This window comes from Acromyrmex echinatior, chromosome 2, assembly GCF_024713525.1.
Source record: "Acromyrmex echinatior isolate Ae372 chromosome 2, ASM2471352v2, whole genome shotgun sequence".
Classification (NCBI taxonomy): Eukaryota; Metazoa; Arthropoda; class Insecta; order Hymenoptera; family Formicidae; genus Acromyrmex; species Acromyrmex echinatior.
In genome coordinates this window covers 10,929,599-10,955,433 of record NC_141853.1, presented here as the reverse complement: position 1 = coordinate 10,955,433, position 25,835 = coordinate 10,929,599, and the positions used below count along the sequence as shown (strand labels likewise).

At 31.6% G+C, this 25,835-nt stretch overlaps 4 protein-coding genes and 1 long non-coding RNA gene across 21 annotated transcripts in view; 4 read left to right on the top strand and 1 right to left on the bottom strand.

Annotated features, from left to right (window-relative positions):
- Positions 1 to 5,652, top strand: part of LOC105148652 (bromodomain adjacent to zinc finger domain protein 2B) — a 158,960-nt gene extending 153,308 nt beyond the window's left edge. For all 16 annotated transcript variants that reach the window (XM_087402861.1, XM_087402863.1, XM_087402866.1 and 13 more), the window contains 4 exons: positions 41 to 182; positions 294 to 424; positions 1,221 to 1,505; positions 1,722 to 5,652. In XM_087402861.1, the coding sequence (XP_087258987.1) occupies positions 41 to 182; positions 294 to 424; positions 1,221 to 1,505; positions 1,722 to 1,899 (736 nt within the window). In that variant the 3' untranslated portion in view covers positions 1,900 to 5,652. The remainder of the gene's footprint in view (positions 1 to 40; positions 183 to 293; positions 425 to 1,220; positions 1,506 to 1,721) is intronic.
- Positions 5,653 to 6,381: 729 nt separating this feature from the next.
- On the top strand, positions 6,382 to 10,836 carry LOC105148651 (NAD kinase 2, mitochondrial). 2 transcript variants are annotated; one of them, XM_011060486.2, is made up of 6 exons: positions 6,382 to 6,703; positions 8,464 to 8,758; positions 9,232 to 9,555; positions 9,698 to 9,776; positions 9,872 to 10,136; positions 10,206 to 10,836. In XM_011060486.2, the coding sequence occupies exons 1-6, from the start codon at positions 6,670 to 6,672 to the stop codon at positions 10,436 to 10,438; spliced, it is 1,230 nt and encodes a 409-aa protein (XP_011058788.1). In that variant the 5' UTR covers positions 6,382 to 6,669; the 3' UTR covers positions 10,439 to 10,836. The 2 variants fall into 2 exon arrangements, with proteins under 2 accessions (XP_011058788.1, XP_087258999.1); XM_087402873.1 differs by having other exon boundaries at positions 6,383 to 7,877.
- On the bottom strand, positions 10,435 to 13,606 carry LOC147910484 (uncharacterized). Its single transcript, XR_015544105.1, has 2 exons — positions 12,254 to 13,606; positions 10,435 to 11,298 (listed from the first exon to the last, which is right to left on the bottom strand). It is a non-coding gene; the product is annotated as an uncharacterized LOC147910484 (long non-coding RNA).
- Positions 11,596 to 20,287, top strand: Start1 (Steroidogenic acute regulatory protein-like). Its single transcript, XM_011060485.2, has 11 exons — positions 11,596 to 11,941; positions 13,614 to 13,896; positions 14,088 to 14,168; positions 14,295 to 14,372; positions 14,507 to 14,560; positions 14,642 to 14,774; positions 15,031 to 15,245; positions 16,293 to 16,457; positions 16,573 to 16,677; positions 16,756 to 16,931; positions 17,028 to 20,287. The coding sequence occupies exons 2-11, from the start codon at positions 13,654 to 13,656 to the stop codon at positions 17,227 to 17,229; spliced, it is 1,452 nt and encodes a 483-aa protein (XP_011058787.1). The 5' UTR covers positions 11,596 to 11,941; positions 13,614 to 13,653; the 3' UTR covers positions 17,230 to 20,287.
- Positions 20,288 to 24,118: 3,831 nt separating this feature from the next.
- Dgk (diacyl glycerol kinase 1) overlaps positions 24,119 to 25,835 on the top strand; it is a 100,401-nt gene continuing 98,684 nt past the window's right edge. Inside the window, exon 1 of the mRNA XM_011060484.2 lies at positions 24,119 to 24,540. The gene's annotated coding sequence lies outside the window, so the exon portion shown is untranslated. The remainder of the gene's footprint in view (positions 24,541 to 25,835) is intronic.

The following is a 25,835-nucleotide window of genomic DNA, read 5'->3' as shown; positions in this document are numbered from 1 at the left end:
TTTGAAGCAAAGAGTTTTAAATATTTCTTGTTACTTCCAGGTATTGTCACGAATGTATGAACAAAGCAACAGGTGAACGCAATTGTTTAGTGTGTGGAAAGAGAGCGGGTAAAAATCTGGTCCTATGCGAACTCTGTCCTAGGGCTTATCACACTGACTGCCACAATCCTGTCATGCCAAAAGTAAGTAATTATCAAAATATGTCTCTGTAAATACTTCAAGATCTCATTATTTAATTAAATCAAACACGTACTGCAAATATAAATTTTGTACATAATATATTTTGCTTACAGATGCCACGAGGGAAATGGTATTGCTCTAATTGCCACAGTAAACAACCAAAGAAGAGAAATAGTAGTCGAAGGAGTCATACCAAAGGGGGAGGCACCAGAGAAAGTGAAAGTTCTGATCATCCACCAGCTAGGTGATTACGTTAAAAACAAACAAACATTGTCAAGTTGCTGGCTTAATGACGTTTCATGCGAAATATATTAGAAAACAGCTATAATGAACGATTTGATAATATTCATCGCAACCGCAAATGGCGGACAAGTATTATTCCCGATTGAATAAAGTAATCTCAATACGAATCTAACTCTGTATACGAAAACTATCTGTATACACTGTACTCATGCGTTTACCTACTTAATCCTCGGCCCGTGTCGTAATACCGCCGAGAATTTTTGTCGTCTCGAGGAACTTTTCCTTTCATGCAGGGTGTTCTATGAGAAGCTAGATCTAATTTTTCATTCTTTGAAGGTGATTGTAACTAATAGATTTTCCCGAGTGATTTCCGTTTCTTCAGTGTCTTATCCCAAGTTTCTACGGGACACCCTGTACATTCATGATACATCGTTGTTGTCTAGTGTATTTGCGATCGCCGACTGTGAAATAGATATTTTCTCAGAAATATTCATCGTAACAGTAGAGCCGCCTTCAGGTCGTGTATGATGAGTCGGAAATAAAAACGAGAGAGCGCAAGAGGGCGAAAAATAGAACGGAAAAAGTAATAGAACGAAGTAGAGAACGAACGAGAGACAGAGAGTCAGAGAGAAACGCAAATAATTCATCGGGAGCAGCGTACCCGTCTCAGCCGGACACACGATCGAATCTTATGCAATTCGTCCTTGCGCATTCGTCCAGAGGCTTTTATGACGGGAAACCTCCTGCAGAACGGAAGCTAATCGTGCAAATAATTTCTCTGTTGTTTTGCGCCGCAGTCCAACGCCATCAACGGCATCGAACACGCACGTAGAGGATGTCAGTTCGTCGGAACCGCCGACTCCTACCGCCTCACCACGGAAGGAGGGTAACAATCGGACGCTCACGAAGAAGCAACAACGAGAGCTGGCGCCTTGTAAGATACTCCTCGAACAGTTGGAGCAACAGGACGAGGCCTGGCCGTTCCTCCTGCCGGTGAACACCAAACAGTTCCCGACCTACAAGAAAATCATAAAAACCCCCATGGATCTCAGTACGATTAAGAAGAAGTTGCAGGACTCCGCGTAAGTTGTCCAATACGCGCCAGCGATTAGTTAAGTGAACGTACTATCTTTAGCTGCCTTTCCTCTCAAAAACTCTTGGTCTTTAAAACAGGCCTAATAGATCTAACATACACACACATATAGACTGATCGCAAAAAAAAACCCTATTGACCGATCGTCAACCTTGGTCGGCATTGGAAGGCTGAAGTTTTTCACAACGAGTGCTTCTCGATGCAGGTACAAGTCTCGCGATGAGTTTTGCGCCGATGTCAGGCAGATGTTCATCAACTGCGAGGTATTCAACGAGGATGACAGTCCTGTGGGCAAGGCCGGCCACGGGATGCGCAGTTTCTTCGAAATGCGCTGGACCGAGATCACCGGCGCGCCGCCTCCACATCCACAAACACATAGCTGAGGTTCGGTACGTTCGCGCAACACCTGCAACAGCTTCGCTCACTTCTACTATTAGGATATGCGTCGCGTCACCGACAGTCGTCGAAAGGGACTGATCCACCCTCTACCACTTCACTTCCAAGCATTAATCGGCCTCGTTCTAGCGGCCAATCGAATTTTCCATTGTAATAGTAATTGCTGTGAACGCGGGTACACACTCGCCTTATTGTATCATCCATTCTCGCTGTTCATCACTTACGCGAGTGCGTTTTTCTCGCGTTTCATAAAATGCTCTAGTACTTGGGTATACTGTGACACGAATGTCTCGTACTTCATTTCCTTGTTAGCACCTATGACGCGATTTTCGTCAAACTTACTCATTGTTAAGTATTATAGCGAGACGTTCTAAGCCGATCGGATATTCGGCTTCGGTTTAACGAATATTGGTAAAAGTGCGACAAGTATTGCACTTAAGGTCGAGATTTTGGTCTCCGATAACAAGCATTTCTCGACATCGACGTGATTATTCAGCTAGAAGCATGCGCGCATCGTTTCGATCTTTGTCGATTAGGACGGAGCGATACGAATGGTCATTGTACTTACCGAAACAAGTGAACATTTGCCTAAGCGACAAAAGTGTAATTTGCGATTGTATTATACGGGCTTAACGCCGACGTATCGTCGGCAAAAGAAATATTTTGCAAAGTAATAAATGTGAAAAAGAGAGAAGTTATATATGTATATATAAATATATAAATATGAATATGAATATAGTGTATATGTATACAGAATCTATATACATATATTGTACACATGTCACAACATACATACATGCAAGCGTATATTTGCCCACGGATAAGCACGATAAGGGTATTATTCGCTGTAGAAGTAGAATAGACAAAACGATGAACGAAGTTAATGTTTCGATTTGTAATATGACAATCTAGATAGTTAGAATAAAATTATTATTAATTTATAATAATTACTACGATATTAAATCAATAATAATTATAAAAAAAAAACTTTATTCGTTCTCTTTGCAAAGATGATCGAACAGCACTTATGTCCAATGAGAAGAATAAAGTTTTTTTATAATGCAAGTAAAACTTATTCCCGACTATCTGAATTATCTTATTACAAATTGAAGAAAAGATCTTAACACCGTTTCGCAGAACCAATTTACGTTCTTTGCATTTAGCGTCAGATTTTGTTAACTTGTGAATTACATGACAAAAGATGCATGATGTATGCAGAATGAAACTATTCGTAACATAACGAAGAGAGAAAATATTCATATTTTAACACATCAGTATTTTAAGACAAGGATATACTGTGACTATTGTTGACTGTGTTGTATTGATTCGCGGATATTAAAAATCTGTCAAATTAATAAGTATAGGATCTACTATTGTAACTGCTGTTACTTTTGTAAAAGAAGAATGTTAGACGGTTATTGTAATGTAGTCAATGATTATTCCCTATTAATTAACTACATGTCGCGTTTTTACGTATTCCATGTTACGAATGATACGTTGAAAACTTTACTCGTAGAAAAAAAAGTATCAAGTTTTTCTAGAATACTCTGTCTGTTTGATTTTATGCAACATGCAATGTCGTTTGGAATAGTATACGTTGCATGTGTAAATCCAAAATCTTCCACTGCCGTTAGAGAGATTCGCATTGTGTTAAGCTCGTCAATCCAATATTTATTATTTAGAGATTATTTTAACTGATTTTGCACGCGGAAATGTCATTTGTTATCCGCAAAAGTGGCAGCATCCATCTAGCTTCCTATTTTTCGTTCATCGAGAGTGTCATAAAAGTTCCGAATCAACGCAACATATACACAACAAAAATTAGACATTCAGGAACAACGTTATCATCATCTGTCAAGCCAATTAGGGCGTTTGAAAATGCGATTAGTATAAAAATGATTCAAATGCAATAAAAATGCATTGCATAACGAGCGCCTTTGAGGGAACGAATTCTTTTTCAGAAGTAACGCGATTGTGTTTTTGTCGTCATTGAAAAGCTAGGTTTTCATAATTACACCGCGCGCGTACATGCGTAGTATTATTATTATAATGTTAAGAATTATATATTTGCAATTTTACCCGCGTCAAACTTGATGACGCGGTGTAACTCGCGTCGGTTTTCTTCCATCAGCGCAGAATTTTCTAAGGACGATTATCTGTGCTCGGTCGTCGAAAGATCTTTCGAAGTATCGTCGCAATGTCGCCGTAGAATAAAATGCGAAGGGATAGTACATCGCTCTGTGAATGATAGATTGTCAAACGGCGGCGAGTTTTTCCGATTAATAAATGTGGTATATTTATAAGTATAACCATCTTACGCGAGACGGTGTCGATGTAACAAGAACACATTAACACTTGTATCTTGTTTTGTAATTGATGTACATTATTGCTCGTAATAGCAAAATAGTTGGTAATAGCGAGAGAAACCCGGAGGAAAGGGAGTTCAACCGTAGTGTAACATGCTAAATGCTTACGGTTTAAGGAAAAAGGAAAAAAAAAACATTCGTAGCGTGTAAAAGTATTAGGTAAAGTATAAATGCCAGCGGAGGAGCGACTACGAAATAAAAAGTAATTAATATCGTTCAGGGTGTGATTGAAACAGAGCGTCGAACGTTGAGCATCGTAATTTAAGAACGAACATCCGGTAAGATCGTTGACGAGATTGCGCGATGATTGTAAATGTAATGATTCCGTGGCGTTTCGAATGCTAAGAAGACAGTAATTGTTAACTTCATTGTTTTTAGAATTTGCTGATGAAAAGAAATTTAAAAGATTTTTTTTTAATTTCAAATACTATGATTTTAAGAATCTACAAATTTAATTATTAGATCATCTATCTCCATGTTTGTACCGCATTTAAATTTGAGACACTCGGCATATTAATTTGCAAAGATAGTGCAGGGCAATTTTATTGTTTTTGTTTTTTTCCTGTTTTGTCCCCGCTTTGTTCTTAATTGCGTGTAATTTTAACTTTTTCAGTAAAAAAAAAAAGAAAAAAAAAAGAAAATCGTTAGCTTTTCGCAACATACAACGAGAGACTGCGATCGATTCATGTATGTACAAGTTTACTGATATAAAGAAAGCGCAGATTGTGGGGCATTTTATCGATCTTACCGATTGTTCTTCGAGAGGCACCGGCCGTGTCATTAGGAGCACTGCGCCTCGCACTGTCATACAATAGCCGATACGTTTAGACATCTCATACATTCAACAACAAAACCGACACACAACAGAAACAAATAATTTTTTAAAATTTAATTATTATTTAAATAGTACAGTTACATTGTTAGTACGAATAACGACGCTTTTTATACGAATTTTAGTTTTTAAACGTCGATCTTACGATATATATATATATATATATATATATATATATATATACATATATATATATAATATAAATAAATAAATATATATATAGTATATAAAAATGAGAGACAATGGTAATAGTAATAATAATTGATATCGATTAACAGAGCGGATAAAGAGAAACGAAGGAATTGTATGGAAGGAGAGTAAGTGAGTGAGCGCAAGAATGAAAGAAGTAGAGAGAAAGGTAAATGAGAATGCATGTGTGTATGAAAATAAAAAAGAAAGAAGAGAGCGCGATATTTAAGTTAGGTGATTGTTTGTCTATCGTATACACGAAGGCATACGTTAGGTAGCCTCGATGCTATTTAAACAGACTTAATTAATGTATTGCAAATGAATTAATAAAGTGTAAGCGAAGCGTGTATCTATATAGTGCGATTTTTTCTTTTCTGGCAACTTCAATAAAATTCTTGATGAACAGATCTCCTGTAAAAAATTAAGATATACAAGAATAGGCTGAACCTCTTCCTATAAAAAAAAACTCAGAATGCTTTTGCAAATTTTATAGATATATTCTTATATCGATGGACCTGGATATCGATAGAAATTTTATTAAACTTTCTTAATTTAGACATTTTCGTCTATAAATTAAAATCATGTCAAAGAGAGATTGACATAGTTTTCTAAAAATGACATTAAATTATTGTAATATTTTATTTTTCTAGATTTACTTGATTCCTAATAACATACGTCAAAATTCAGGAGACACTAATATATTAGTAACAATTAATATTATATACAGGATGTTTACTACCTGAAGAAAACTTGAAAAATCGAAAACTTTTAAAGAATTTCTATTTTTACTTTTGAAACAAAAATTAAGGATTTTCATGGAATTGTATTCATATTTAGAGAAGTTTTTTGAATTTTACTTTTAAATTTTAATTCTATCTATTTCTGAAAACATTTCTTTAATCATTTTTTCTTGATAATGCAAAATGTTGATAACTGATAACTTGATAATAATAATAAGTATAATATACACATCCGTATATATTCACGTTTACATGTACATTCTTGCGAGTTTTTTTCACCGTGCAAGACGCGTGCAAAATTCGAATTTGCCGCCGCGGCGCAAGCGTGATGCCGATTATGCAGCGAAGCTAACTTCAGAATGGATTATACGACGATAAACCGAGCAAACACAGGCTGACAGGCAAACAGCAAGGACGTCAAGGACTAGACGCTCGACTTCGACCTTCGTTCGCGACGGTGAATTACGTGTACAGGTGTACACAAGTAATAAAGTACGGTATTCGATCGCCGCATGGCTCGTGCCGGCGAGAGGGGATCGGTTACGCACCCATTAATCAATTGCCCCACGGAGCGGCTCATCATTCGAGAAGACTCGGTATTGCCCACGTGAACATCTCGCTCATCATGCGATGACGGTTTTCAACTACCTTTGTAGAACTGCCAGTGAGTATGATAATTCACAGATCACATGTGTATCAAGTATTCGCTAAATGATTCCTCGTGCAATTTTATTGTATTTCATATCGTTCATATCGTTGTATTTCATATCGCACTCAGTTATACATTGAGGCAGTGACAAGAGATACGATTAGAAGAATAGAGATTGAAATTTGGGACAAGCATCGTAGATCGATCATTTTTCTGCTGAACTTTTTATTATCTCATTTTTGTCCTCTTCTGCTAGCAGTAAAACTGAAATGTATACAAACTTAAATGTACTATCTCGATTCAAGTGCGGAAAGTGCAGCCTAATGTCATCGTTTATTTCGCACAACACAATGTGTGCTTTCTATTTCGTAACACGAGTGTTCTATCTTTGTTACTCACCGGATATCACGAAAGATAGGATGATGTTTGTGTTGACCTGTGTCACTAAATAAAAAGCACTCGATGATTTTTGCACGCTCACGATATTATGATAATAATATCGACATAACCTTTCCGAAAAAGAATAACCATTTATATTTAGACCATTTATATTTACTTACATTTAAATTTATTTAGGACATAGTCCTAAACATTTAAATGCTATTTACTATAACACATATAATGGAAGAAAGAGCACATTTTTATGACATTTTTCTTATGACAGCCCTTGATTCTTGTAATTAAATCTGTTCGCGTTACTTGAAATTCCCGAAAAATGTTTGCACTTAAAATAAGATAAATTATATATAATATATTCAGACGTTGAAAAAAAAGAAAACAAAGATGCTAAATATAAAAAAAACAACGCAAACAGACCTACTGTTTTTATCGCATGATTAAGCAATTCATATTTTGATTAATACCATTAAATCAAAGACAATTGTTAAAAAAACACTATCATATCATGTGTATATTTAATATAATTACGGTTCTTAAAGAAAATAAAAAACAAACTTGAAAATTTTAAGGTTTATTTTCCTATATGTTTTCAAACCATAAAGTAAAGGATATTTAAAAATAAAGAGTGAATTGAGTTTTGAAGAAACAAATCTAAAAGATAGCTATCTAAAATAAAGGACATATGGTCACAAATATAATGCATTTATTTTAAAATACATCTTTAATAAAGTACATCTTTAAAAACATGTTTTGGAATTGGTTCCATCTTTTGATAAATTTTACCTGTTGGGTAAGTAGCAAGATTATCCAATCATATGCATGCATTGCCAAATTTACCTCACAGGTAAAATTTACCAAAAAATGAAACAATCGGCCCATAAGCCCGACACAATATATAGTTACCTAAAGATTAAAGGTAACCAAGAAATTTATAAATTAATTTCATTAATGAATCTGTTGGTAACCTTTAATCTTTAGGTAACTATATATTGTAAAAACGGATCTTAATGTTTTTTTACGTTTTCATATATTTGTAAAATAAAACAAACAGTTATACATTCATATGAATTATTAATTTAATTTATTTATGTAAATTAAACAATACACGTAATGTTTTTATCAAATGATTAATTTAATTTTACATTGTATTGATGATTTTAAAGGAAAACTGTGAATACATGAACTGAAAAGTTCAGTTCAAGTTTCAAAATTTCAAAGTTTTATTAATTAGTAATTAATTAAATTATAATTGATTAAAATTGATAAAAATATATTTCAGAAACAGCCTTTACCATTTTCATTTTATTATGAATAAAAAAACATGAAAATACATGAAATTAATAATTGGTATCTGATTATACATAATTTCTTTTTAGGAACGCTGCAGCTTTTACAGTTTCCTACTCATGTGCAAAGAAGTCTGCGCATTTTCTTTCGAAATGAATCTAGTTTTGTGCCTAAGAAGATACTTATTGTGGCAAAATTGTCCCGATATCATTTCGAAAGATTACAAGAACCCGATCTCAGCGAGGCCCAGCTGAAGATGAAATTGATAGAAAGAGGTTCAGATTATGATAATATGTTCGCCAGCCACTTGGCTAACAAAGCTATAGAAAATCAAGTTATTCACCTTTTGGAAAAGATGAATGTGGAATATAAGATAGTAGATAGGTGAGTTCAAATCTTTTTGGTAAAAAAATTATAATTAAAAAAGTATAATTGGAAAATAGCAAAATTCAATTTCTTAAATTTATGATAAAGTTGGAAAAAATCATACGTTTAGAGTTGGATATTTTACAGGAAGATGAAATGGAAAAGTGAAAAATTTAATCTTTCCAATTATACGGGATGCTTTGTTTATTAAGTAAATTAACGTACATGTCCAATCACATTGATTCTCAATTCACTTTTCTTTATCGCTTTCTACTAACGTTTGACCTTTCTTTTAGAGAGCCTGTTATGATATTCTGTATTTACAACAAAAGTAGTAGTGTAGCGACAATATAATCGCCACATGTGTACTAACTTTAATAAACTCAATAAACAAATCCAATTTCGTATGTCAAAATTAAAATATTAGTCATTAAACGTTTATCACGAAATAAAGATTATCATGAAATAGAAGATGTATTGTATTTTTTCAGAACAAGTTTAGACCATTCGCTTTTTACATGGGCAGATTTGGTGCTGCCAATTGGCGGTGACGGAACGTTTCTCCTAGCCTCGAATTTAGTATTTAACAATAAAAAACCTATAATAGGTATTAATTCCTATCCTAAAAAGTCGGAAGGCTATCTTTTATTATCAGCGAAATATACGAAAAACATAACAGAAATTTTCGAAATGCTAAGAGCAGGACACTACAGTATACTCATGCGAAGAAGAATTCGGATCACTTTAAAGGGAGAAGACATATGGCAAGCTCCATTTCATATGCATGAGAAAGGACGCATCGTTGGCACTGAAAGGCACGTTATATTAATACTATAAATTATTATAACTAATTTATATTTGTTAAATCATAATAGTCGATTTTTAAATTTATATCTATTATTACTGTTTCTTTACTGCAAACCCAATTGTTTAATTATTTTATTATGTATTTTGTAGGTTTTATGCGAACGAAAGGTTCGAAAACAAGCACAGTTTACCAAAAGAAAGGCGTCTACCTTGGTTAGCGCTTAATGAAGTGAGTTTGTTAATGCTCCTCGATGCATGTATAAATATTAGAAGTCGGATGACTTGCTCTTTTATGCATATCTCAGGCCTGGTTTTTGTCGCTAGGTTTTCATGGGTGAAATATTATCGGCACGGACGAGTTCCTTATTTATAAAGTTCGATGAAGAACAAGAGTATCACAAAATAAAAGGCTCCGGTTTGTGCGTGAGCACTGGAACAGGATCAACATCTTGGCATAAATCTATACACAGTTTAAATCATCAAACCGTACGAGAAATATTAAATCTCATAGATATTGAACGGCCATTCACTAATGAAGAAATTGATATGATTTGTTCAACGTTCAATAGCAGCTTACGGTTTGACGCAGGTCAGTACGTGCGATATGTGAATAATAAAAAAAAATACGATATCGATATGATGCTATTTTTATTTACAGGGGATTCCAAACTGTGTTATTCTATAAGAGATATGATAATGACCAATGCAATACCCGTTTCGAAAGACGTCCACACTCGTGGTTTCTGTAGAAAGGCTATTGTGAAATCACAGTGCTTCGATGCGGGTTTGGTTCTGGATGGTGGAATAGCAGTCCCCTTCAACTTCGGCACCATTGCGGAAATAGAGACTTTTCCTGAAGATTCCTTACGAACTATCGTTCTTCTTGATTAAATTAATAGATTAGCTATTCAAATAACATTTATGATAACACAAATACGAAATTTTATAATATAAATATTCCCATATTCTTTATTAAAATTAATTTCTATGGATAAAAACATTTAGGATACAACACGTAAATATTTAGTGACAACAAATATTCAGAAGTTATTGAAATGCTATATATTTAATATATATCTATACAATATATATCTAGTATATATGTATACTACTATATATCTAGTAATCAAATTCAGGCATTAACGGAACTTTTCGGAATAAGAAAAAACAAACTAATTTAAAAAAAATTTTATCATAACTATATTTTTTAAAACTTATATCGATCATTATGTATAGTCTTACAAATATGTAACATGTATTTAAGATTTAATATATGACATCACATATTATTACTATATAATTTAATACCTAAAAATATTTATACCTACACAAATATCAAATATCAAATATCTGCTTATCAGTCTGAACTATATTGTTATTGTTTTTTATATACATTTAGAATATTTTAGCTCATAAATATAAATAATTAAAAGTTTTATATATATATATTAATGTATCTGTTTATTCAGTTAAAAAACTTAATGTATTTTATGATAAGTCTTATTGTACATTTTAGAGGATATGTTTATATATTTTATAATATATTTAACAATTTTTCAAAAATTTCAAATGTGCAAATGCCAAATTTTTGATAAAATATAGTATTCTAATAACTTTTACTAATATATATTTATTATATCTTTTTATGATAAAACAATTAATTTTAAATTTGGAAACAATCGGAATGTTATTTTCTTAATCGTACGGTTTCTAAGGTTGCTCTTGTAATATTCCATTTGTATTCTCTGAAACTGAGGAAATATTATATAACTTCTAGTTATTGAATGCTTTTGATGACAAGTATCGTTCTATCTTTCATTCAATGAAATATAAAAAAAGATAAAACGATGTTTGTGTCGACTTGTATCACTAAATGAAAAAAACATTAATTTTTTTATCCAATATTTACAGTTGAATTATATTACACTTTCTGCACTTAGAACAAGATCGAATATTGAAAAAAGAAAGAAAAAAGATAAAAAGTACAAGGTTCAATCATAAAGCCGGTTCTACATTAGTTGCAAGCCGATTGCAAGTTTGTTGCGACAGCCAATCTGAAGTTTGCATTTTGAAATCAACGCTTCATATTGGCTATCGCAACAAATTTGTGATCGGCTTACAACTAATGTAGAACCGACTTAAGGAATAAATGCAATCGTATGAAGTTGTACACGTTTGACAACACAGCTTAGCGGCGACTCCGACTTCAGGCGTGACTAAACATCACTTTGTACTCTCTTGTTTATACTTGGTGATTCGATACGGTGGTGCAAACGAATGATTTTCTCGTTATCACGTAACGGCATGCGATGCGATGCATGTGCATGACATTGTTTCATCGATAAACAATTCAACTACCTGGCCGTATCTATGAGAGCTCCCGGTCGCAAAACGGTAAGGAAAGAAAAATATTTCAAACGGAAACGCTGAAGGTCGAAGCATGACGTGAATGTACTTCTGTTCGTGATGCGAATATCTCTCGAGAACCCGCAAACTTCGCTTTTTCGACGATTTTTCAAGTTCGGTTATCCGCGTCACGGCGATAAAGTAAACAATAGTTTTCACGATTTTGAGGTTAGGACGTCGCATTAATTCCTATGACAGAGTCGCGCCGAATGGAATGTTCCTCCTGAATCTCTTTCTTCGGGAGAGATTTGTGCCAAAACAATTTCAAAACTATATTTCATAATTAATATCTTTGTATACCATGATTTTGATGTTAAGTATCACAAAGAAGAAATGATAGCATATAACAATAGTGCGTTCCGTATTAATCTACAACGATATGTTATCAGATTGACACACTCTTGATTTAGCCTACGAAATTGTATATGAAAGAGCACATTGTATGTGTAATGATGTATATACTTGTGTGGTTCATTTTAATCAGTCCACATTAAAATATCTTAAAATCTTTAAAAGTTTAAGACAAAAGTTGCTTAGTTATAGAGAAAAAAATGTTAACTTTGGTTTACGTTAAGAGAATTTAAGATCAGATCAAGGACATCTCAAATTTATTACATTATAATCCTCATTTTTCTGATTCATATAGCTGATTTTAAGATTTTTTCAAAACACTATAATAAACTATTTTTTTCTTCTTAAGTTTACATGTCGACGTTTAATCTATTTTAAGAAATTAAGTTTAAGACGAAGAGAAAATGATAATCTTGGTTGACTTTGACACACAGTCCTTGAGTTCAGCTTGAAATCATCTTGAATTTTTAAAATTTCTTTTTCATTTTATACTATTTTAAATACATTTTTTATTGTGTCCCATCATGAAACCGAAATTCACGTTAAAGCATTCCAAAAAGAACAGAAAACTACTACGTCCATGTATTCTTAGGCCACTGTTTTCTTTCCCCATAGTAACTGAGCAATTTTTGTCTAAAATATTCTTTTTTTAAACTTAAGTATTTTTAGATATTCTATTCTAGTGAATCGATTAAAATAAACCAATCTGTATATATATTATAAGGCTAAAGCTAAAACCATTGCATTTTATGAACTGTGATCCTGTAAACATATCAGTAGATCACATAGGCTTATTCTTTTTAACTGAATTTCTTGTACGATTCGAATTTATTGCACTGTTAATATCAAAATAATGAATTTGATATTATTTTTCAAGATTGTATTATTGTATAATTATAATAATCTTATACAAGAAAATATTTAAATCACCGTCGCTTTTATTCATGCATACAATAATGTATTTATCTTACGTAACAGTAACTAATAAGAAGAAAAAATAGATTACTAATTGATAAAGTATTACACAATCCAGTATATGTAATATTTTATCAATTAGTAATTTATTTTTTCTTCTTCCAGCATATAATACTTTATTTTTAACATCATTCTTATAATAGCATTTATTTCTTGCGAAACATAAATATTCATATATCAAATCTATAATAAATTCTAATTTTGGAAGAAGAAATAAGGCAGGAAAAATATAAAACATAAAAATTACGAAAAACTAAAACGAATAGTCATGCTGTTATTACTACTATTTCTTCTACAAATTTGCACATGCTTACTATGATCCATTTTCTTAAAGGTCGACGTTACGACGACGACATTAAAAGTACATCGAAAGGATGGCAGAAGATGAGAGGCAAATTAGAATGGCCGCTGAAGCTATATTAAGTGGCTCAATCAACTCTCAGAGAAGTTCGGTTACTCAGCACAGTATAACACGAACGCCGGATATCGTTCTCAGCGAGGATCTGATCGCAGGAGCGAGACACAACGGCAAGATGTCAAATGTCAGGCGTTTCTTTTGCCTCTTCGTCACCTTTGATCTTCTTTTTACATTCCTTATGTGGCTCATTTGCACAATGGTACAAGAACATTACCTGATCATTTAATGAAATTAGATTGAAAACTTGATTTTATTAAAGATGTAATTTTTTATTTTGGTAATATATACAACTCGTTTGCTTTTGTCTGTTGCTCGCGATGGAGACATTTCACCAAAAATATATATATACTTTTTTAAATCAAAATTTACAGTTGCTTATTATATTTACAGATTGCAGGTGAAAGTTTACGTACAGCTTTCACAGATCAGGTGATACATTATCATATAAAAACGTCTTTGTTTGATATTGTGGTGAGTATATTTTGTCATTCGTTACTAACTAGTTTAAGAACAGAATGACGACAATGACATTCAGTTCGTCATCATTTTTCATTATTCATTGGGGGAGCAGAGATTTTATGGATTTCATCTTCTCAGATGGCAGCGATTTGCAGGTTCACGGTCTTATTGCTCTTTTATGCGCTACTGTATTTAAATCACTGGATCATTGTAGCTGTAAGTATGTTTGTTAATTGAACCTTTTCGCGAAAAAGAAAAATTTATTTATAATGAATGTGTAAACAACAAAACAAAGAATACATTTTTTTTAACAATTAATATAATAATAATTTTGAACTTGTATTTTACAGATATCAACTGCCACAACATGTGCCTTTTTGATTGCCAAAGTTTTTCTTTTTGATGTAAGTGTCTTTGAAATACTTATTTATTATCTTTATTATTATCTTTTTTTATTTAATTCATTTAACATTTTGTGATTTCAGTGGACATCAGCTAATCAACCAGTATTCCAAGTTCTGCTGATCTTGACATCTTTTGTATTAGCATGGGCAGAAGCTTGGTTCTTTGATTTTCGTGTGATACCTCAGGAAACTCAAGCAAGAAATTGGATTCTTAGTAAGCGGTCTCTTTCTGTTTTTCTCTCAGTAGTGTAAATATTTTTTTGTTTTTACTGTACTGTTGTTAACAAGTAATACGATATGAGAAATAACAATGTAAACCCGAACATTTATATACACAAATATTTACAAAAATACTAGTTTAATAACATGATATATGAAGTAGAAAGTATTGCATTTTGATATTAAATCTTGATTTTCGCAAATTAATTTAAAAATATGAAAAAATATCGACGAAATTATGAAATTTACAGATTTTCCGGATACAGAAAGGACTCCGTTATTACAAGGCATTATGACAGAATCACGGCAATATGCTGCAAATGTTGATCACATGAGTACATTTTTCACACCTGTGGAATCTCCGACTCATTCTGATGATGAGGACATCCCCAGAAAGCAAGGAGACTTGAAACTCTCAAAATCCAGTGAATTATTTAGATTCCTAGCGAAACTTACACCTGATAAGGTTAGTGAAATTATGTTTTTGTTCTCGCATTAATTGATAATTAATTCGTAAGTATTAAAAGGAAAAAAAACATAATAATATATATGTCTTTGCCATATATGAATTTTGACTTTAATTAATGCAGTTAAATGCGATAGTAGTTAGCAAATATTATGATTTATAATAGCTCTTAGGATATTTGATAATTTATTTTTATAATCTAAAAATTATTAAATATCCCAAAAGTTATTGAGTCATTAAAATACTCGTTGATATGAACTATTAGGTGTTGGAATTAATTCGTAGCGTTTTTAATGAAAGAATGTTATTTATTTCACATGAGCATTAAAAAATACATTAATGAAAGTACTTCCCATCACTTGTAAAACGCTACGAATTAATTCCAACACCTAATAATATGTATTGATATATATATATATACAAATATATATGTAATTAATATCGAATCCATTTCTATGTCTACGATAGTAATTCTTAATAAATATATTTTTAAACATGCAATGATAACTGAAATTGATGAGGGATACAGAAAGAGAAGGCAGCAGAGAATACCATGGAAATAACGAAATACAAAGGGGTGGTCAAGAAACATACTATCTTTAGTTGATTATTCGTATGAAGTAATTAGATGAATGACTTGTGTTTAATCATTTTTCTTTTGTACTTTGTCAAATTAAATTTTAATCTGTAAATTTTATTGGACTAATTGTGATTTACATTATATTTTTAATGGTTATTTTATTTATACTACATGTGTTCTATCAAGCGCATCAAACTATAATCAAATAATAATACATTCGTCAGTTATATTTTTGCGAGTGCAACAAATTAGTCGTGTTATTTATCGTCCACGTAATAATGAGTCGTAAACTCAAACATACTTAAACTTTTATCTATATTTTTTTTATAATTACCATGCTAATGCGTTATTTCTTTAAATCACTATAAACATGTGTATAATATTTTCATTCCACAATACATTTTTAGAAATATTTTCTTTGAATTTCTAGGTATTAATTAAAGAGTATATTATGTGCTTTTTTTTAGATTGATGAATATAAAATGAAGACATCTAAGATGTTACAAGATTGTCACGACTTGTTAACATCGAAAGAATGGAAAGACACAAGTATAACAAGCGATGGTGATGAAATGTCATGCATGCAACTCCCATCAGAATGGAAATTAGATGGAAAGGTCATGAAAATAATGGTAAATTGCATAAATTGAATATAGCGTAAATTGAAAATATGTAAATTTAAAAAATGCAGACTTTTTCGGTAATAAAAAAATGTTCTTATTTTATAAAATTTAATAATTATTTAAGGGTATCATCGATGCACCTGCTAGCATACTCATAGATTTATTGTTTGATGGTGTCGAGGAACAAGTTTCGTGGAACAAACTCGTGACAGAATCAATAAAACTACAGGTTAGTAAAATTTTTTGTTGTTTCTTTTTTCTTACTATAATGCTTTATCATATCGATAACAAAATTTATTTTAAATAGTATATTGACGAAAATACGGATATTGTTTACCAAGCAACAAGTCCTTTTGGCGGCGGGATTATTACAGCGCGAGATTTTGTTATTTTAAGGCATCGTAAGAAATATGGCAATTATTATATCACTAGCGGTGTATCGATTCCTACCGCGTCAGTTGAAGTTCGCCCAAACATGACAAGGTGAGAGCCCGAAACAAATTATATTTTAACATATAAGAAAAAAAGAGTAAAGAAACAAGAAAAGATTGACTGTATTACTTTAAATATTTTTTTAAGGGGTGAAAATGGTATAAGCTGTTTCGCAACAGAAGAGTTACCTGACGAAGTTAGTAAATGTCGTTTTACTTGGATCCTAAATACAAATTTTAAAGGCTGGATACCACAAACTGTTGTAGATAAATCTTTGTCCACTGGTCTAGTAAACTTCATGACATATTTAAGGGAACATTTGAATGATATGCAACAATCGTCAATCTAGTACAGTGTTACTCATAAAGTTGATAAGTTGAATTATCTTTTTTTATGTACTATGTTAGATCTATGTATTTTTTTATCCAATATCTATTGACGTATATACATAATACGTATATGCATACAAAAAAAGAATATTATAATTCACATAATTGTGGACTTGACAGAGAGTATATTTTTAAATGAAAGGCATTTTTTAACACTAGAATCGCTGATGTCCCGTTAAAACTGCCGAAGGTGTCAATTTGGTAATTTTCTACCTTTTCGGTTAGCGAAAAGTTATTTAAATATTGTTTGTATCGTTAGAATTATTTGTATAATATTCACATACTTTCAATAATGGCTGTGTTTAGCATAAAAAGCTTTGCAATAGTTATAAAATTCTTGATACGATTGATTTATACATTCAAATCCAGTGAGGAACTAAGAGCAAGACCAATCATGTTAAAAAATTTTACAACAGTTGCAAAACTTTTCTGCTGAATGTAGTCATTCTGTATTATAATATATTATATAATATACCAGCTTGATCAAAAAGTTTCCGGAAGAGACCACCAGGTGATGCTCTGAGTCAGCTGATTTGAGTTCTTTTTTTTGGCTAGGTTGCCACATCTATCATTGACATTTCCATCAAATTTTATCGCCATAGCTTGACATTTGTAAAAATTACGCCGTCTTGAGTACATCTACCTCTGCGCGTGTTTTCGATTTTTTACAGTTTTAAAAATGGAGTTGAATTTGCAACAACGAGTTTGCAACAACGAATACCAACCAACAGCCATCGAATTCACCCGATATGGCTCCCTGCGATTTTTTTCTGTTCGATCGAGTCAAAAAACCTGCGGGGAACGCGTTTTACACAGTCGAAAAGAGATAATGGAAAAATCGAAGACGGCTCTGATGGCTACCAATAATAGAGTTCCAGAAATGTTTCGAGAGCTGGATCAAGCGCTGGCATAAGTGCGTTGCAGTCGCTGGAGAGTACTTTGAAGGGGACAATATCACTTTTGATGAATAAACTTGTATTTTGAATTTTCTGAATGAATTCCGGAAACTTTTTGATCAAGCTAGTATTATATACAAAAAGAAATTTGAAATGATTAGCGGAGTCAAAAGGACATCATCGATTGTGTTAAAACATTTTTTGTTTGAATACGAATAATTCTCAAGTGTGAATAACATTTAAGACATTTATTTACTAGCGAAGAGTTTACGATTGAAGTCACAGATGCATGATAGGCGTAATTTTACGATTTATATAAACATAAGTATGTTCCAATTATATTTATAATAGGAATTATTCTCATCAATTTTTAAAATGTAAGAATTTTATCGATGTCGATACATAAATAGTATCCATACTTCTCACAGTTTTGTTTAAAAAATTGTACGCTATATTTTTTCTCACAAAATTATTTCTAACTGCAATCGACAAACAAGAAAGGAACATACTACTTTATTCTAATCATTTTTTTTCTATGAAATATGTCGCATAGTAGTTAAGAATCATACGCATATATTATGTGCTTTTTGTAAGTGCCTATGAATGTTCGGTTAAGCGCATCTTTTGACATACAATGTATATAGTATATCACAAATGTGTGTTTAACACGTGTGATGGTATCTATCATGCGTCTATCACATTTCATGCAAAAATAAAGTCGTGATATTAAAAAAGTTACATAGAAATATATTACTAATTTTTTTTTCTTTTTTTTTATCTATTTGTTTTTATGTTATTTCCGATTCGTTAACGCGTGCGCGTGCATTTTTCTTTGCTTCCTTCAATTACATAAATCATAAAATTTAATGTATTGATATTGATTTATATAAATGTGCATTTAAGAGAAGCGTGCAGTCATTAAATAATCCTAAGATTGATAGGATTATTATGCGTACGTTATACATTTGATCAATTTCGTATATAATAAGAATAAAGAAACGCACATTATTTTCATTCGTTGAATCGGACATACTTTAATTTTTTTTAATTACAGAAAATGTATATACAATTGCACATTTATTCCTGATAAATTCATTTCATTTAATTAACATGATGTTGGCAATATGAGCGATATCCGCAAGCGTTTAATTGTGCAATTTTGGATGATACACGCTTCCAAGTTTAAGCTTTTTAGAATCTTGCTCTATTTATATTATCTCCGTTTATGTGATCGATATTATGTAATTTTATTGCCTAGTATATGATAATGAGCGTGAAATGTTATGAAATAAATACTTTAATAGGAAGAAATAATGATAGAATAATCTATTAGACAGAAAGGAAATACAATGATAGCATGTTGATCTTTATTAATATTTAAAAAAATAGATTGTTGAAACTAACTAAAACCATTTTTAAAGAAAGATAATTGATTGATTTTGTTGTGAAACAACATGTGCAATTTAAGAAATTATAAGAATGTTTAGATTATATAATTTTATGATTTGTTGAGAAAAAAAGAGAGAAAGAGAGGGAGAGAAATAACTATTATTAATCAAAAGATGAATTTTATTTACTGTATGTGAGTGTGTATAGATATATGAATAAGTATAATTAAATTCTCTTAATGAGAAAATATTATGATAATATTACTTTTAAGCTATTTAATATATAGGGTATCTCGATTTTATATATGTAATTAAATATCTCTTTGTTTTTTTAAATATTTCGTGCATTATGATCTACTTTATTAAAAAGACTGCATAAATTTGACACATGACTGTATTACATAGTGAAGTAAACGCGACAAAGCATGCGTATGCTTATTAATGTCCCATAAAAAAGATAAATACTATTTTATTTCTATATATGTTCGTAATATTATATACATAAAAATAGCAATTTGTATTAAGATTTTGTATGTGTCGTTAATCACTTGAGCAGTATACTCCTACATTTTTCTTATGGAGATGCCTGTGAGACATGGTACTACATTAAAGAAGTCAACGATATCTCAACAGGATAGAATAAGGATAGACTACTCGAAGATGATTTTATAAATCCAGCATATATTCGAATATAAAGATTTTAGCTTTAAATCAATAAATGCAAAGGAAGATCATATCCTATTGTTTTCTTAGACATGTCAAATCTCCTGTCTTACACACGCATAATGAAATAGTAACTACGTTGTTTTGATCGTTAGTTTCTATTTATCTATAATCGTGTAAAGTTTAACTATTCTTGTGGCACATAAATTATTGAACACTCATTACTCGTTGATTGTTAAATGTCCAAATATGCATGCCACGGGTATATGGCATACGAGAATGGAGATACGAAGATTAATGGCAAAACGGATAGAAGCGGTAATTGCGGTAAATCCGTCTACTCTAGTATGCATTAATTAACATGATTATATGGCGACGTGCACCAATATTGTCTCACAATAATATTACAAAACATAATTAAGCTTGTCGTATTCTGCATATTAAAATATAAAAAAAATTTAATTTCATTGAATGTATAAATACGTTGTATTACGTGTAAAATAACGGTTAATATACTCAGGTAATATACTTTGGTAGAATAATCATAGAAATGAATATCATTCATATGAAAATCCTGAAAAATTATAATTTATTTGGACTGTTGAGGAAAAACGGTAAAAAAATTTTTTAAATAATATTAATTATTTTATAAAAAATATATTAATATTTAAATAAAGAGAGAGAGAGAGAGAGAGAGAGAGAGCTCAATTTTCGACGGTCGTAAGTATCTTAGGCGTTACGAAATATAATTTAAATCATTAAATATTAAACGACATAAATCGAAAATTTGTTTCCATTTAACGATTACCAAATAATAGCTTAGTTTATTAATATATATGGCCATTTTGAATTCCTCGATATCGAGAGTTAATATTCTCGTAAATCAAGCCTCGATACAGCTGGTTTCATTAGTGCTGATGCGGTAAAGCAATGCAAGTTCAGTATGATACAGTGTTGAAGTTTAATGTATCATATAATTTCCAATCGTTCATTTATATGTTATGGAAATTATAATCCTTGTTTACTTTATTACTTATTACATAATAATACAGCTTTTACTTCAGTTTTTGATTTTCTTATGCATCTAAACGAGAGAATAATATAAAAACGTGTAAGATTATTTATCTTAATCAATTATCTTAATGTGTTCCTCCTTTATTCCTTAAAATTAAATTTATTAAACGATGCCACGAATACAAAATACGTGAATTGTTGAATAAATTTCAATGTGATATAAACAATTAAGATTAATGTGTAGGATTCTTTTTGAAAGAGAATGCATGTACGTCTTGCATTTTCAATGCGAAATATCAAAGATTAAAATATTCACGGATATGAATTATGAATTATTCTGTTAAATTTACAATGATATAGTCTAAAAAATAATATATAAATGAAAAAATAAAAACATGTAAATAATAAAAAATTGCATAAGAATTTTCTTTCGTAGATATTTTAAAGAACCTGACAGTCATGCGATTGATTAATTTGAAAATTAGCATGTATACAGATCTAATAATTGAATGACATCGGGATAGATAATTTATTAATAAATTAATAATAATTCATTATTATTGCAGCTATAAGGATCACAATATAATTGAGGGGATGGGCGAAATAAAAAAGGCCTAATTATAAAATCTTGATATTAATAAAAATTAAAGTACTTGCTACTTTTTTATTATATACAAATGGGTACAATATCAAATAAATTTATGTCTTTAAGAAGTTACATGTTACAATACGATTTTTCTATTAATCAATAATACATGAAAAAGCTAATTGTCAGAAAAAGGGCCTAAGTAGAATTGCGCTTTTATTCCGCCCATCTCCTCAATTATTGCAGGTACGATAACAATAACGATGCACGTGAACAATAAAGGTACATTGCGGATGTAGGATACAGCCGGTAAGACAAATTGTTGGATTTCGAACGTCATTCGCGATTCCTCGCACGTATTTTGTTCTACACGTAGCTCATGCGAATATTGCGAATTGACGTATAGCTCACATTTGTTTGATTTGCACGTTGTAAAAAGTCATTTCCGTTATTACTCTTGACGTAATTTGATAATTTATAGGAAATAAAAGGGATTCTCTATAGGTATGTTAATGACGAAAATTTCGTATTGCAGAAAATCATATTTTTCCACATAATATTTATTGATGCGAGAGAAGAATTGGAAATAAAGTATTATTTACATTTATTGATTTTAAATGATAATTGCTTTTGTAATATTAATAATATTTTATATAAAACATGTAATGCAATTTTTAATGAAAAAAATTTTATGTATTTGTTACACATTAAACAAATTATCATTATATTTTTCTTTATTATATTTTTTTAAGATATTAATTACTTATTGCTAATTGATTTATTTTGATTCTTTTAAAAACTGATATGCGCAATAAAAAAAAGGTGCTGATAAAAATTTTAAAGCTCATCATAAAGAAAATAAATTTGTTTGTCAATTATATAGTCACAATTTAGCAATGAAGGAAGTAATTTTTCGAAACATTGCTTTATAAAGCTACACTTATTTTGTACCACTCAGTGTAACATTTCCTGCTGCAGCGAAACACACAATTTTGTCGCAATAGAAAACTCAAGAGGAACGAGGACGTTGACAAAGGCTAACGTGGCAAAGGGAAGGACTCTTTAATTAATAAAATGAGGGCTCAAAGGAAAACGAAAGTAGAGCGAAACACGAGAGATGAGAAGCCTATGTATCAGATGTTGATTAGATGGAAAAGAAAACAGCGCTTAATAAAATCATAGGATTCACATGTATTCGTTATCATGTATTATTACTACATTAACTAAAGTGATGGAAAAAGAAGTCTTCAAGTTTAATAAACGCACGTTGTGCATTTTGCATTTTTATCTGTAGGAGAGAGAGCTTTTTCCGCGTAATTTACCATACATAGGATTATTATAGGCCTAATTCTCTGACGCAGCTGATTCTATAATTCCTTTACCGAATAAGCACTCACAAAACGAACTGTATCGACCGGTGAATTACGAGAATTTCAGCTTTCAATATCGAGAAACGCAAATGCAGCTGTGTGTTAATGAGTAGCCCAGAGATACTACCTATTAACTATAGCAGCAGTATATTCAACAATTTAGATTTTATTTTTTTTTTCTACATATAAATAATGTTCGTTATTTTTTTCATCAGATACTGTAGACATTTGGATTCCCGACAGCACAATATTCAAAAATATAATATTATTATTATTAATATTGATAATTATAAGGCAATTATTATTATACTATTGTTTGTTATTATTATTATTATCATTATTATTATTATTAGTATTATTATTATTATTAGGACGTCTTTATGTTATCATTTAATTTAGACACGTGTGCTGTCTAGAATATCTTAATGAGAGCTTCGAGATCTTTTAGAAATTGGAATTCTTGTTTCTCAATATTTAGATACTTGGATAGACGTTTAGATAGCAGTTAAGAATCATACGCATATATTATGCTTTTTGTAAATGCCTATGAATGTTCGGTTAAGCGCATCTTTTGACATACAATGTATATAATATATCACAAATGTGTTTAACCCGCGTGATGATATCTATCATGCGTCTATCACATTTCACGCAAAAATAAAGTCGAAAAAAATTTTAGAGATTGAAATTCTTGTTTCTCAATATTTAGATACTTGGATAGACGTTTAGATAGCAGGGTGACGGTAGCCCCTGAGAATCACACTTTTTTTGTCGCAGTGCAGGACGGGGGGGGGGACCGGGAGAGGAGAAGGAGGAGGGGCGGAGGGAAGAGAGGGGAGGGGAGGGGAGGGGGCAATGCAACGCGGGGGATTTTTGCGCGGGCGGACGGCTGCAGGGGCAGCAATCAGCATCCGTGCGGAGCAGGTGGCGCTGACGCAGGGGCCGGAGATCACGGCGGGCGAGCCGAACCAGTCGTTTCCGCGCTTCACGCGTGTGCGCATCTTAGGTTGCGTTTTTAACGTGCCGTTGCAGCCAGCGGCTTCGAGCAGCTTCGAAAGAGAGCGGAAGAGAGAGACGGATAGACATAGACAGATAGATAGATAGATAGATAGTTAGATAAAGAGAGAGAGAGACAGAGATTTCGATAAGCATCTTCGCGTTGTACTCGCGCGGCGTACTTGACGAACAAATCGAGGCGCGCGCGGTCGATTTCGTGTTTCTCTTTTCCTCGCGGTTTTCTACGGGATCTTCAACGGGGCGCCGGCCGACGACGATGATGATGATGAAGACGGCAAGGTTGTGAGAGCGACGCACACCTGGAGCGTCCGATACGCGGCGCGATGGCATGGAAATGGTAAATACATTGCCGTTTATTCTCTTCTTCGAGAATCGATCCTCGCGTTTTCGCGATCACCGATTTTTCTCTATTTTCTCCTTTCTTTTTTTGCACTTCGATCGTTTTATTACTCGTTGTTCCGCGACACGCGTCGCCGGTTACGGCCTCCCTCTCGCTCTTCGATTGTTCGTGGAAGTACTCGATTTACTTGCGCTTCGATCGGCTCTGTTACGTTTTATTGTGCTGTGAAATGCGCGTGAAACGCGGATAATATATGTCCTTCGTATCTTACTATTACCGTTGGTCTAAATATCAAACAAGCGTAAACTATCAAATGTGGGCTCAATGTTATGACAATCCAGAAGGGATTAAGAAAGAACGTATAAGGATGTTTACATAAAGCGATAACATCATCTTAAAGTGGAAAAGACGACAATAAGAATAATTCTTCTTATATAGGAATCAAAAATAGAATACAATAAATTTATATTTAAAAATATATAAAATTATTATATATTTTTTTCTTTATGATTATGAATATTTTAATTAAATTTATATCAGAAAAAGATTTCACTTTATGAGTCGCAAAAAGGTTTTCACAAAGAATCGTGTTAAAGAAACTAAAAAAAATTTAGTGAATAAATCATTGACTGATAAATCAATAGTATTTTGATTAATATATACATATATATGGTGATACATTAATTTTTATTAATACCTCGACCTTTTACATTAAATCTTATTCATGAATCATTTCTGGAATATATTGCTACATTCGTGTATCAACTTTAATGTCAAGTCTAATTTTTTCTATCAAATTTTTTTTTTTTGATATTACAGGCAGGATAACTGTAATCTAGAGAAATAACTAATTTGAGGAATTATCGCGAAATTGAAGAGGTAATTAATTCTGTATACATTGTTAGACGTCAAAGAAGCAATATTAACTCAATCCTTTGACTTAAAAATACTTTGTTATTTTTAACTTTCATGTATGTTAAAATGTAAATCAATCTATTAGTTTAAATATAAACAGCATTCATATCATCGTATGTATTTAGTAAATAATAAACTACTTTTGAGTCAAATTTAACACATTTTCTTAAATTAAATTATTGAACTCCATTGTTTTAATTAAATTAACAACAAAAAATAGATAAATAATAGATAAATAATAGGAGCAGTGCCAATTTATAGAAATGATTAAAAATAACTCAAATTGGCTACCATTTGACATTACAAATTTAACAGTGTATAACAATAAAGTAATCGGTTGTTAATAAATATAAATGTATAACAGCGATAATCAATTA

What these genes read in the sequence shown, in the direction of transcription:
- Start1 (XM_011060485.2), top strand. Translation starts at nt 13,654, where the DNA reads ATGGCAGAAGATGAGAGGCAAATTAGAATGGCCGCTGAAGCTATATTA. An exon ending in CCAAAGTTTTTCTTTTTGAT is followed by an intron (nt 14,561 to 14,641) that starts GTAAGTGTCTTT and finishes TTGTGATTTCAG; the next exon opens with TGGACATCAGCTAATCAACC. An exon ending in AGCAAGAAATTGGATTCTTA is followed by an intron (nt 14,775 to 15,030) that starts GTAAGCGGTCTC and finishes TGAAATTTACAG; the next exon opens with ATTTTCCGGATACAGAAAGG.
- LOC105148651 (XM_011060486.2), top strand. Translation starts at nt 6,670, where the DNA reads ATGACGGTTTTCAACTACCTTTGTAGAACTGCCA. An exon ending in GAATATAAGATAGTAGATAG is followed by an intron (nt 8,759 to 9,231) that starts GTGAGTTCAAAT and finishes GTATTTTTTCAG; the next exon opens with AACAAGTTTAGACCATTCGC. An exon ending in CTTGGTTAGCGCTTAATGAA is followed by an intron (nt 9,777 to 9,871) that starts GTGAGTTTGTTA and finishes TTTTGTCGCTAG; the next exon opens with GTTTTCATGGGTGAAATATT.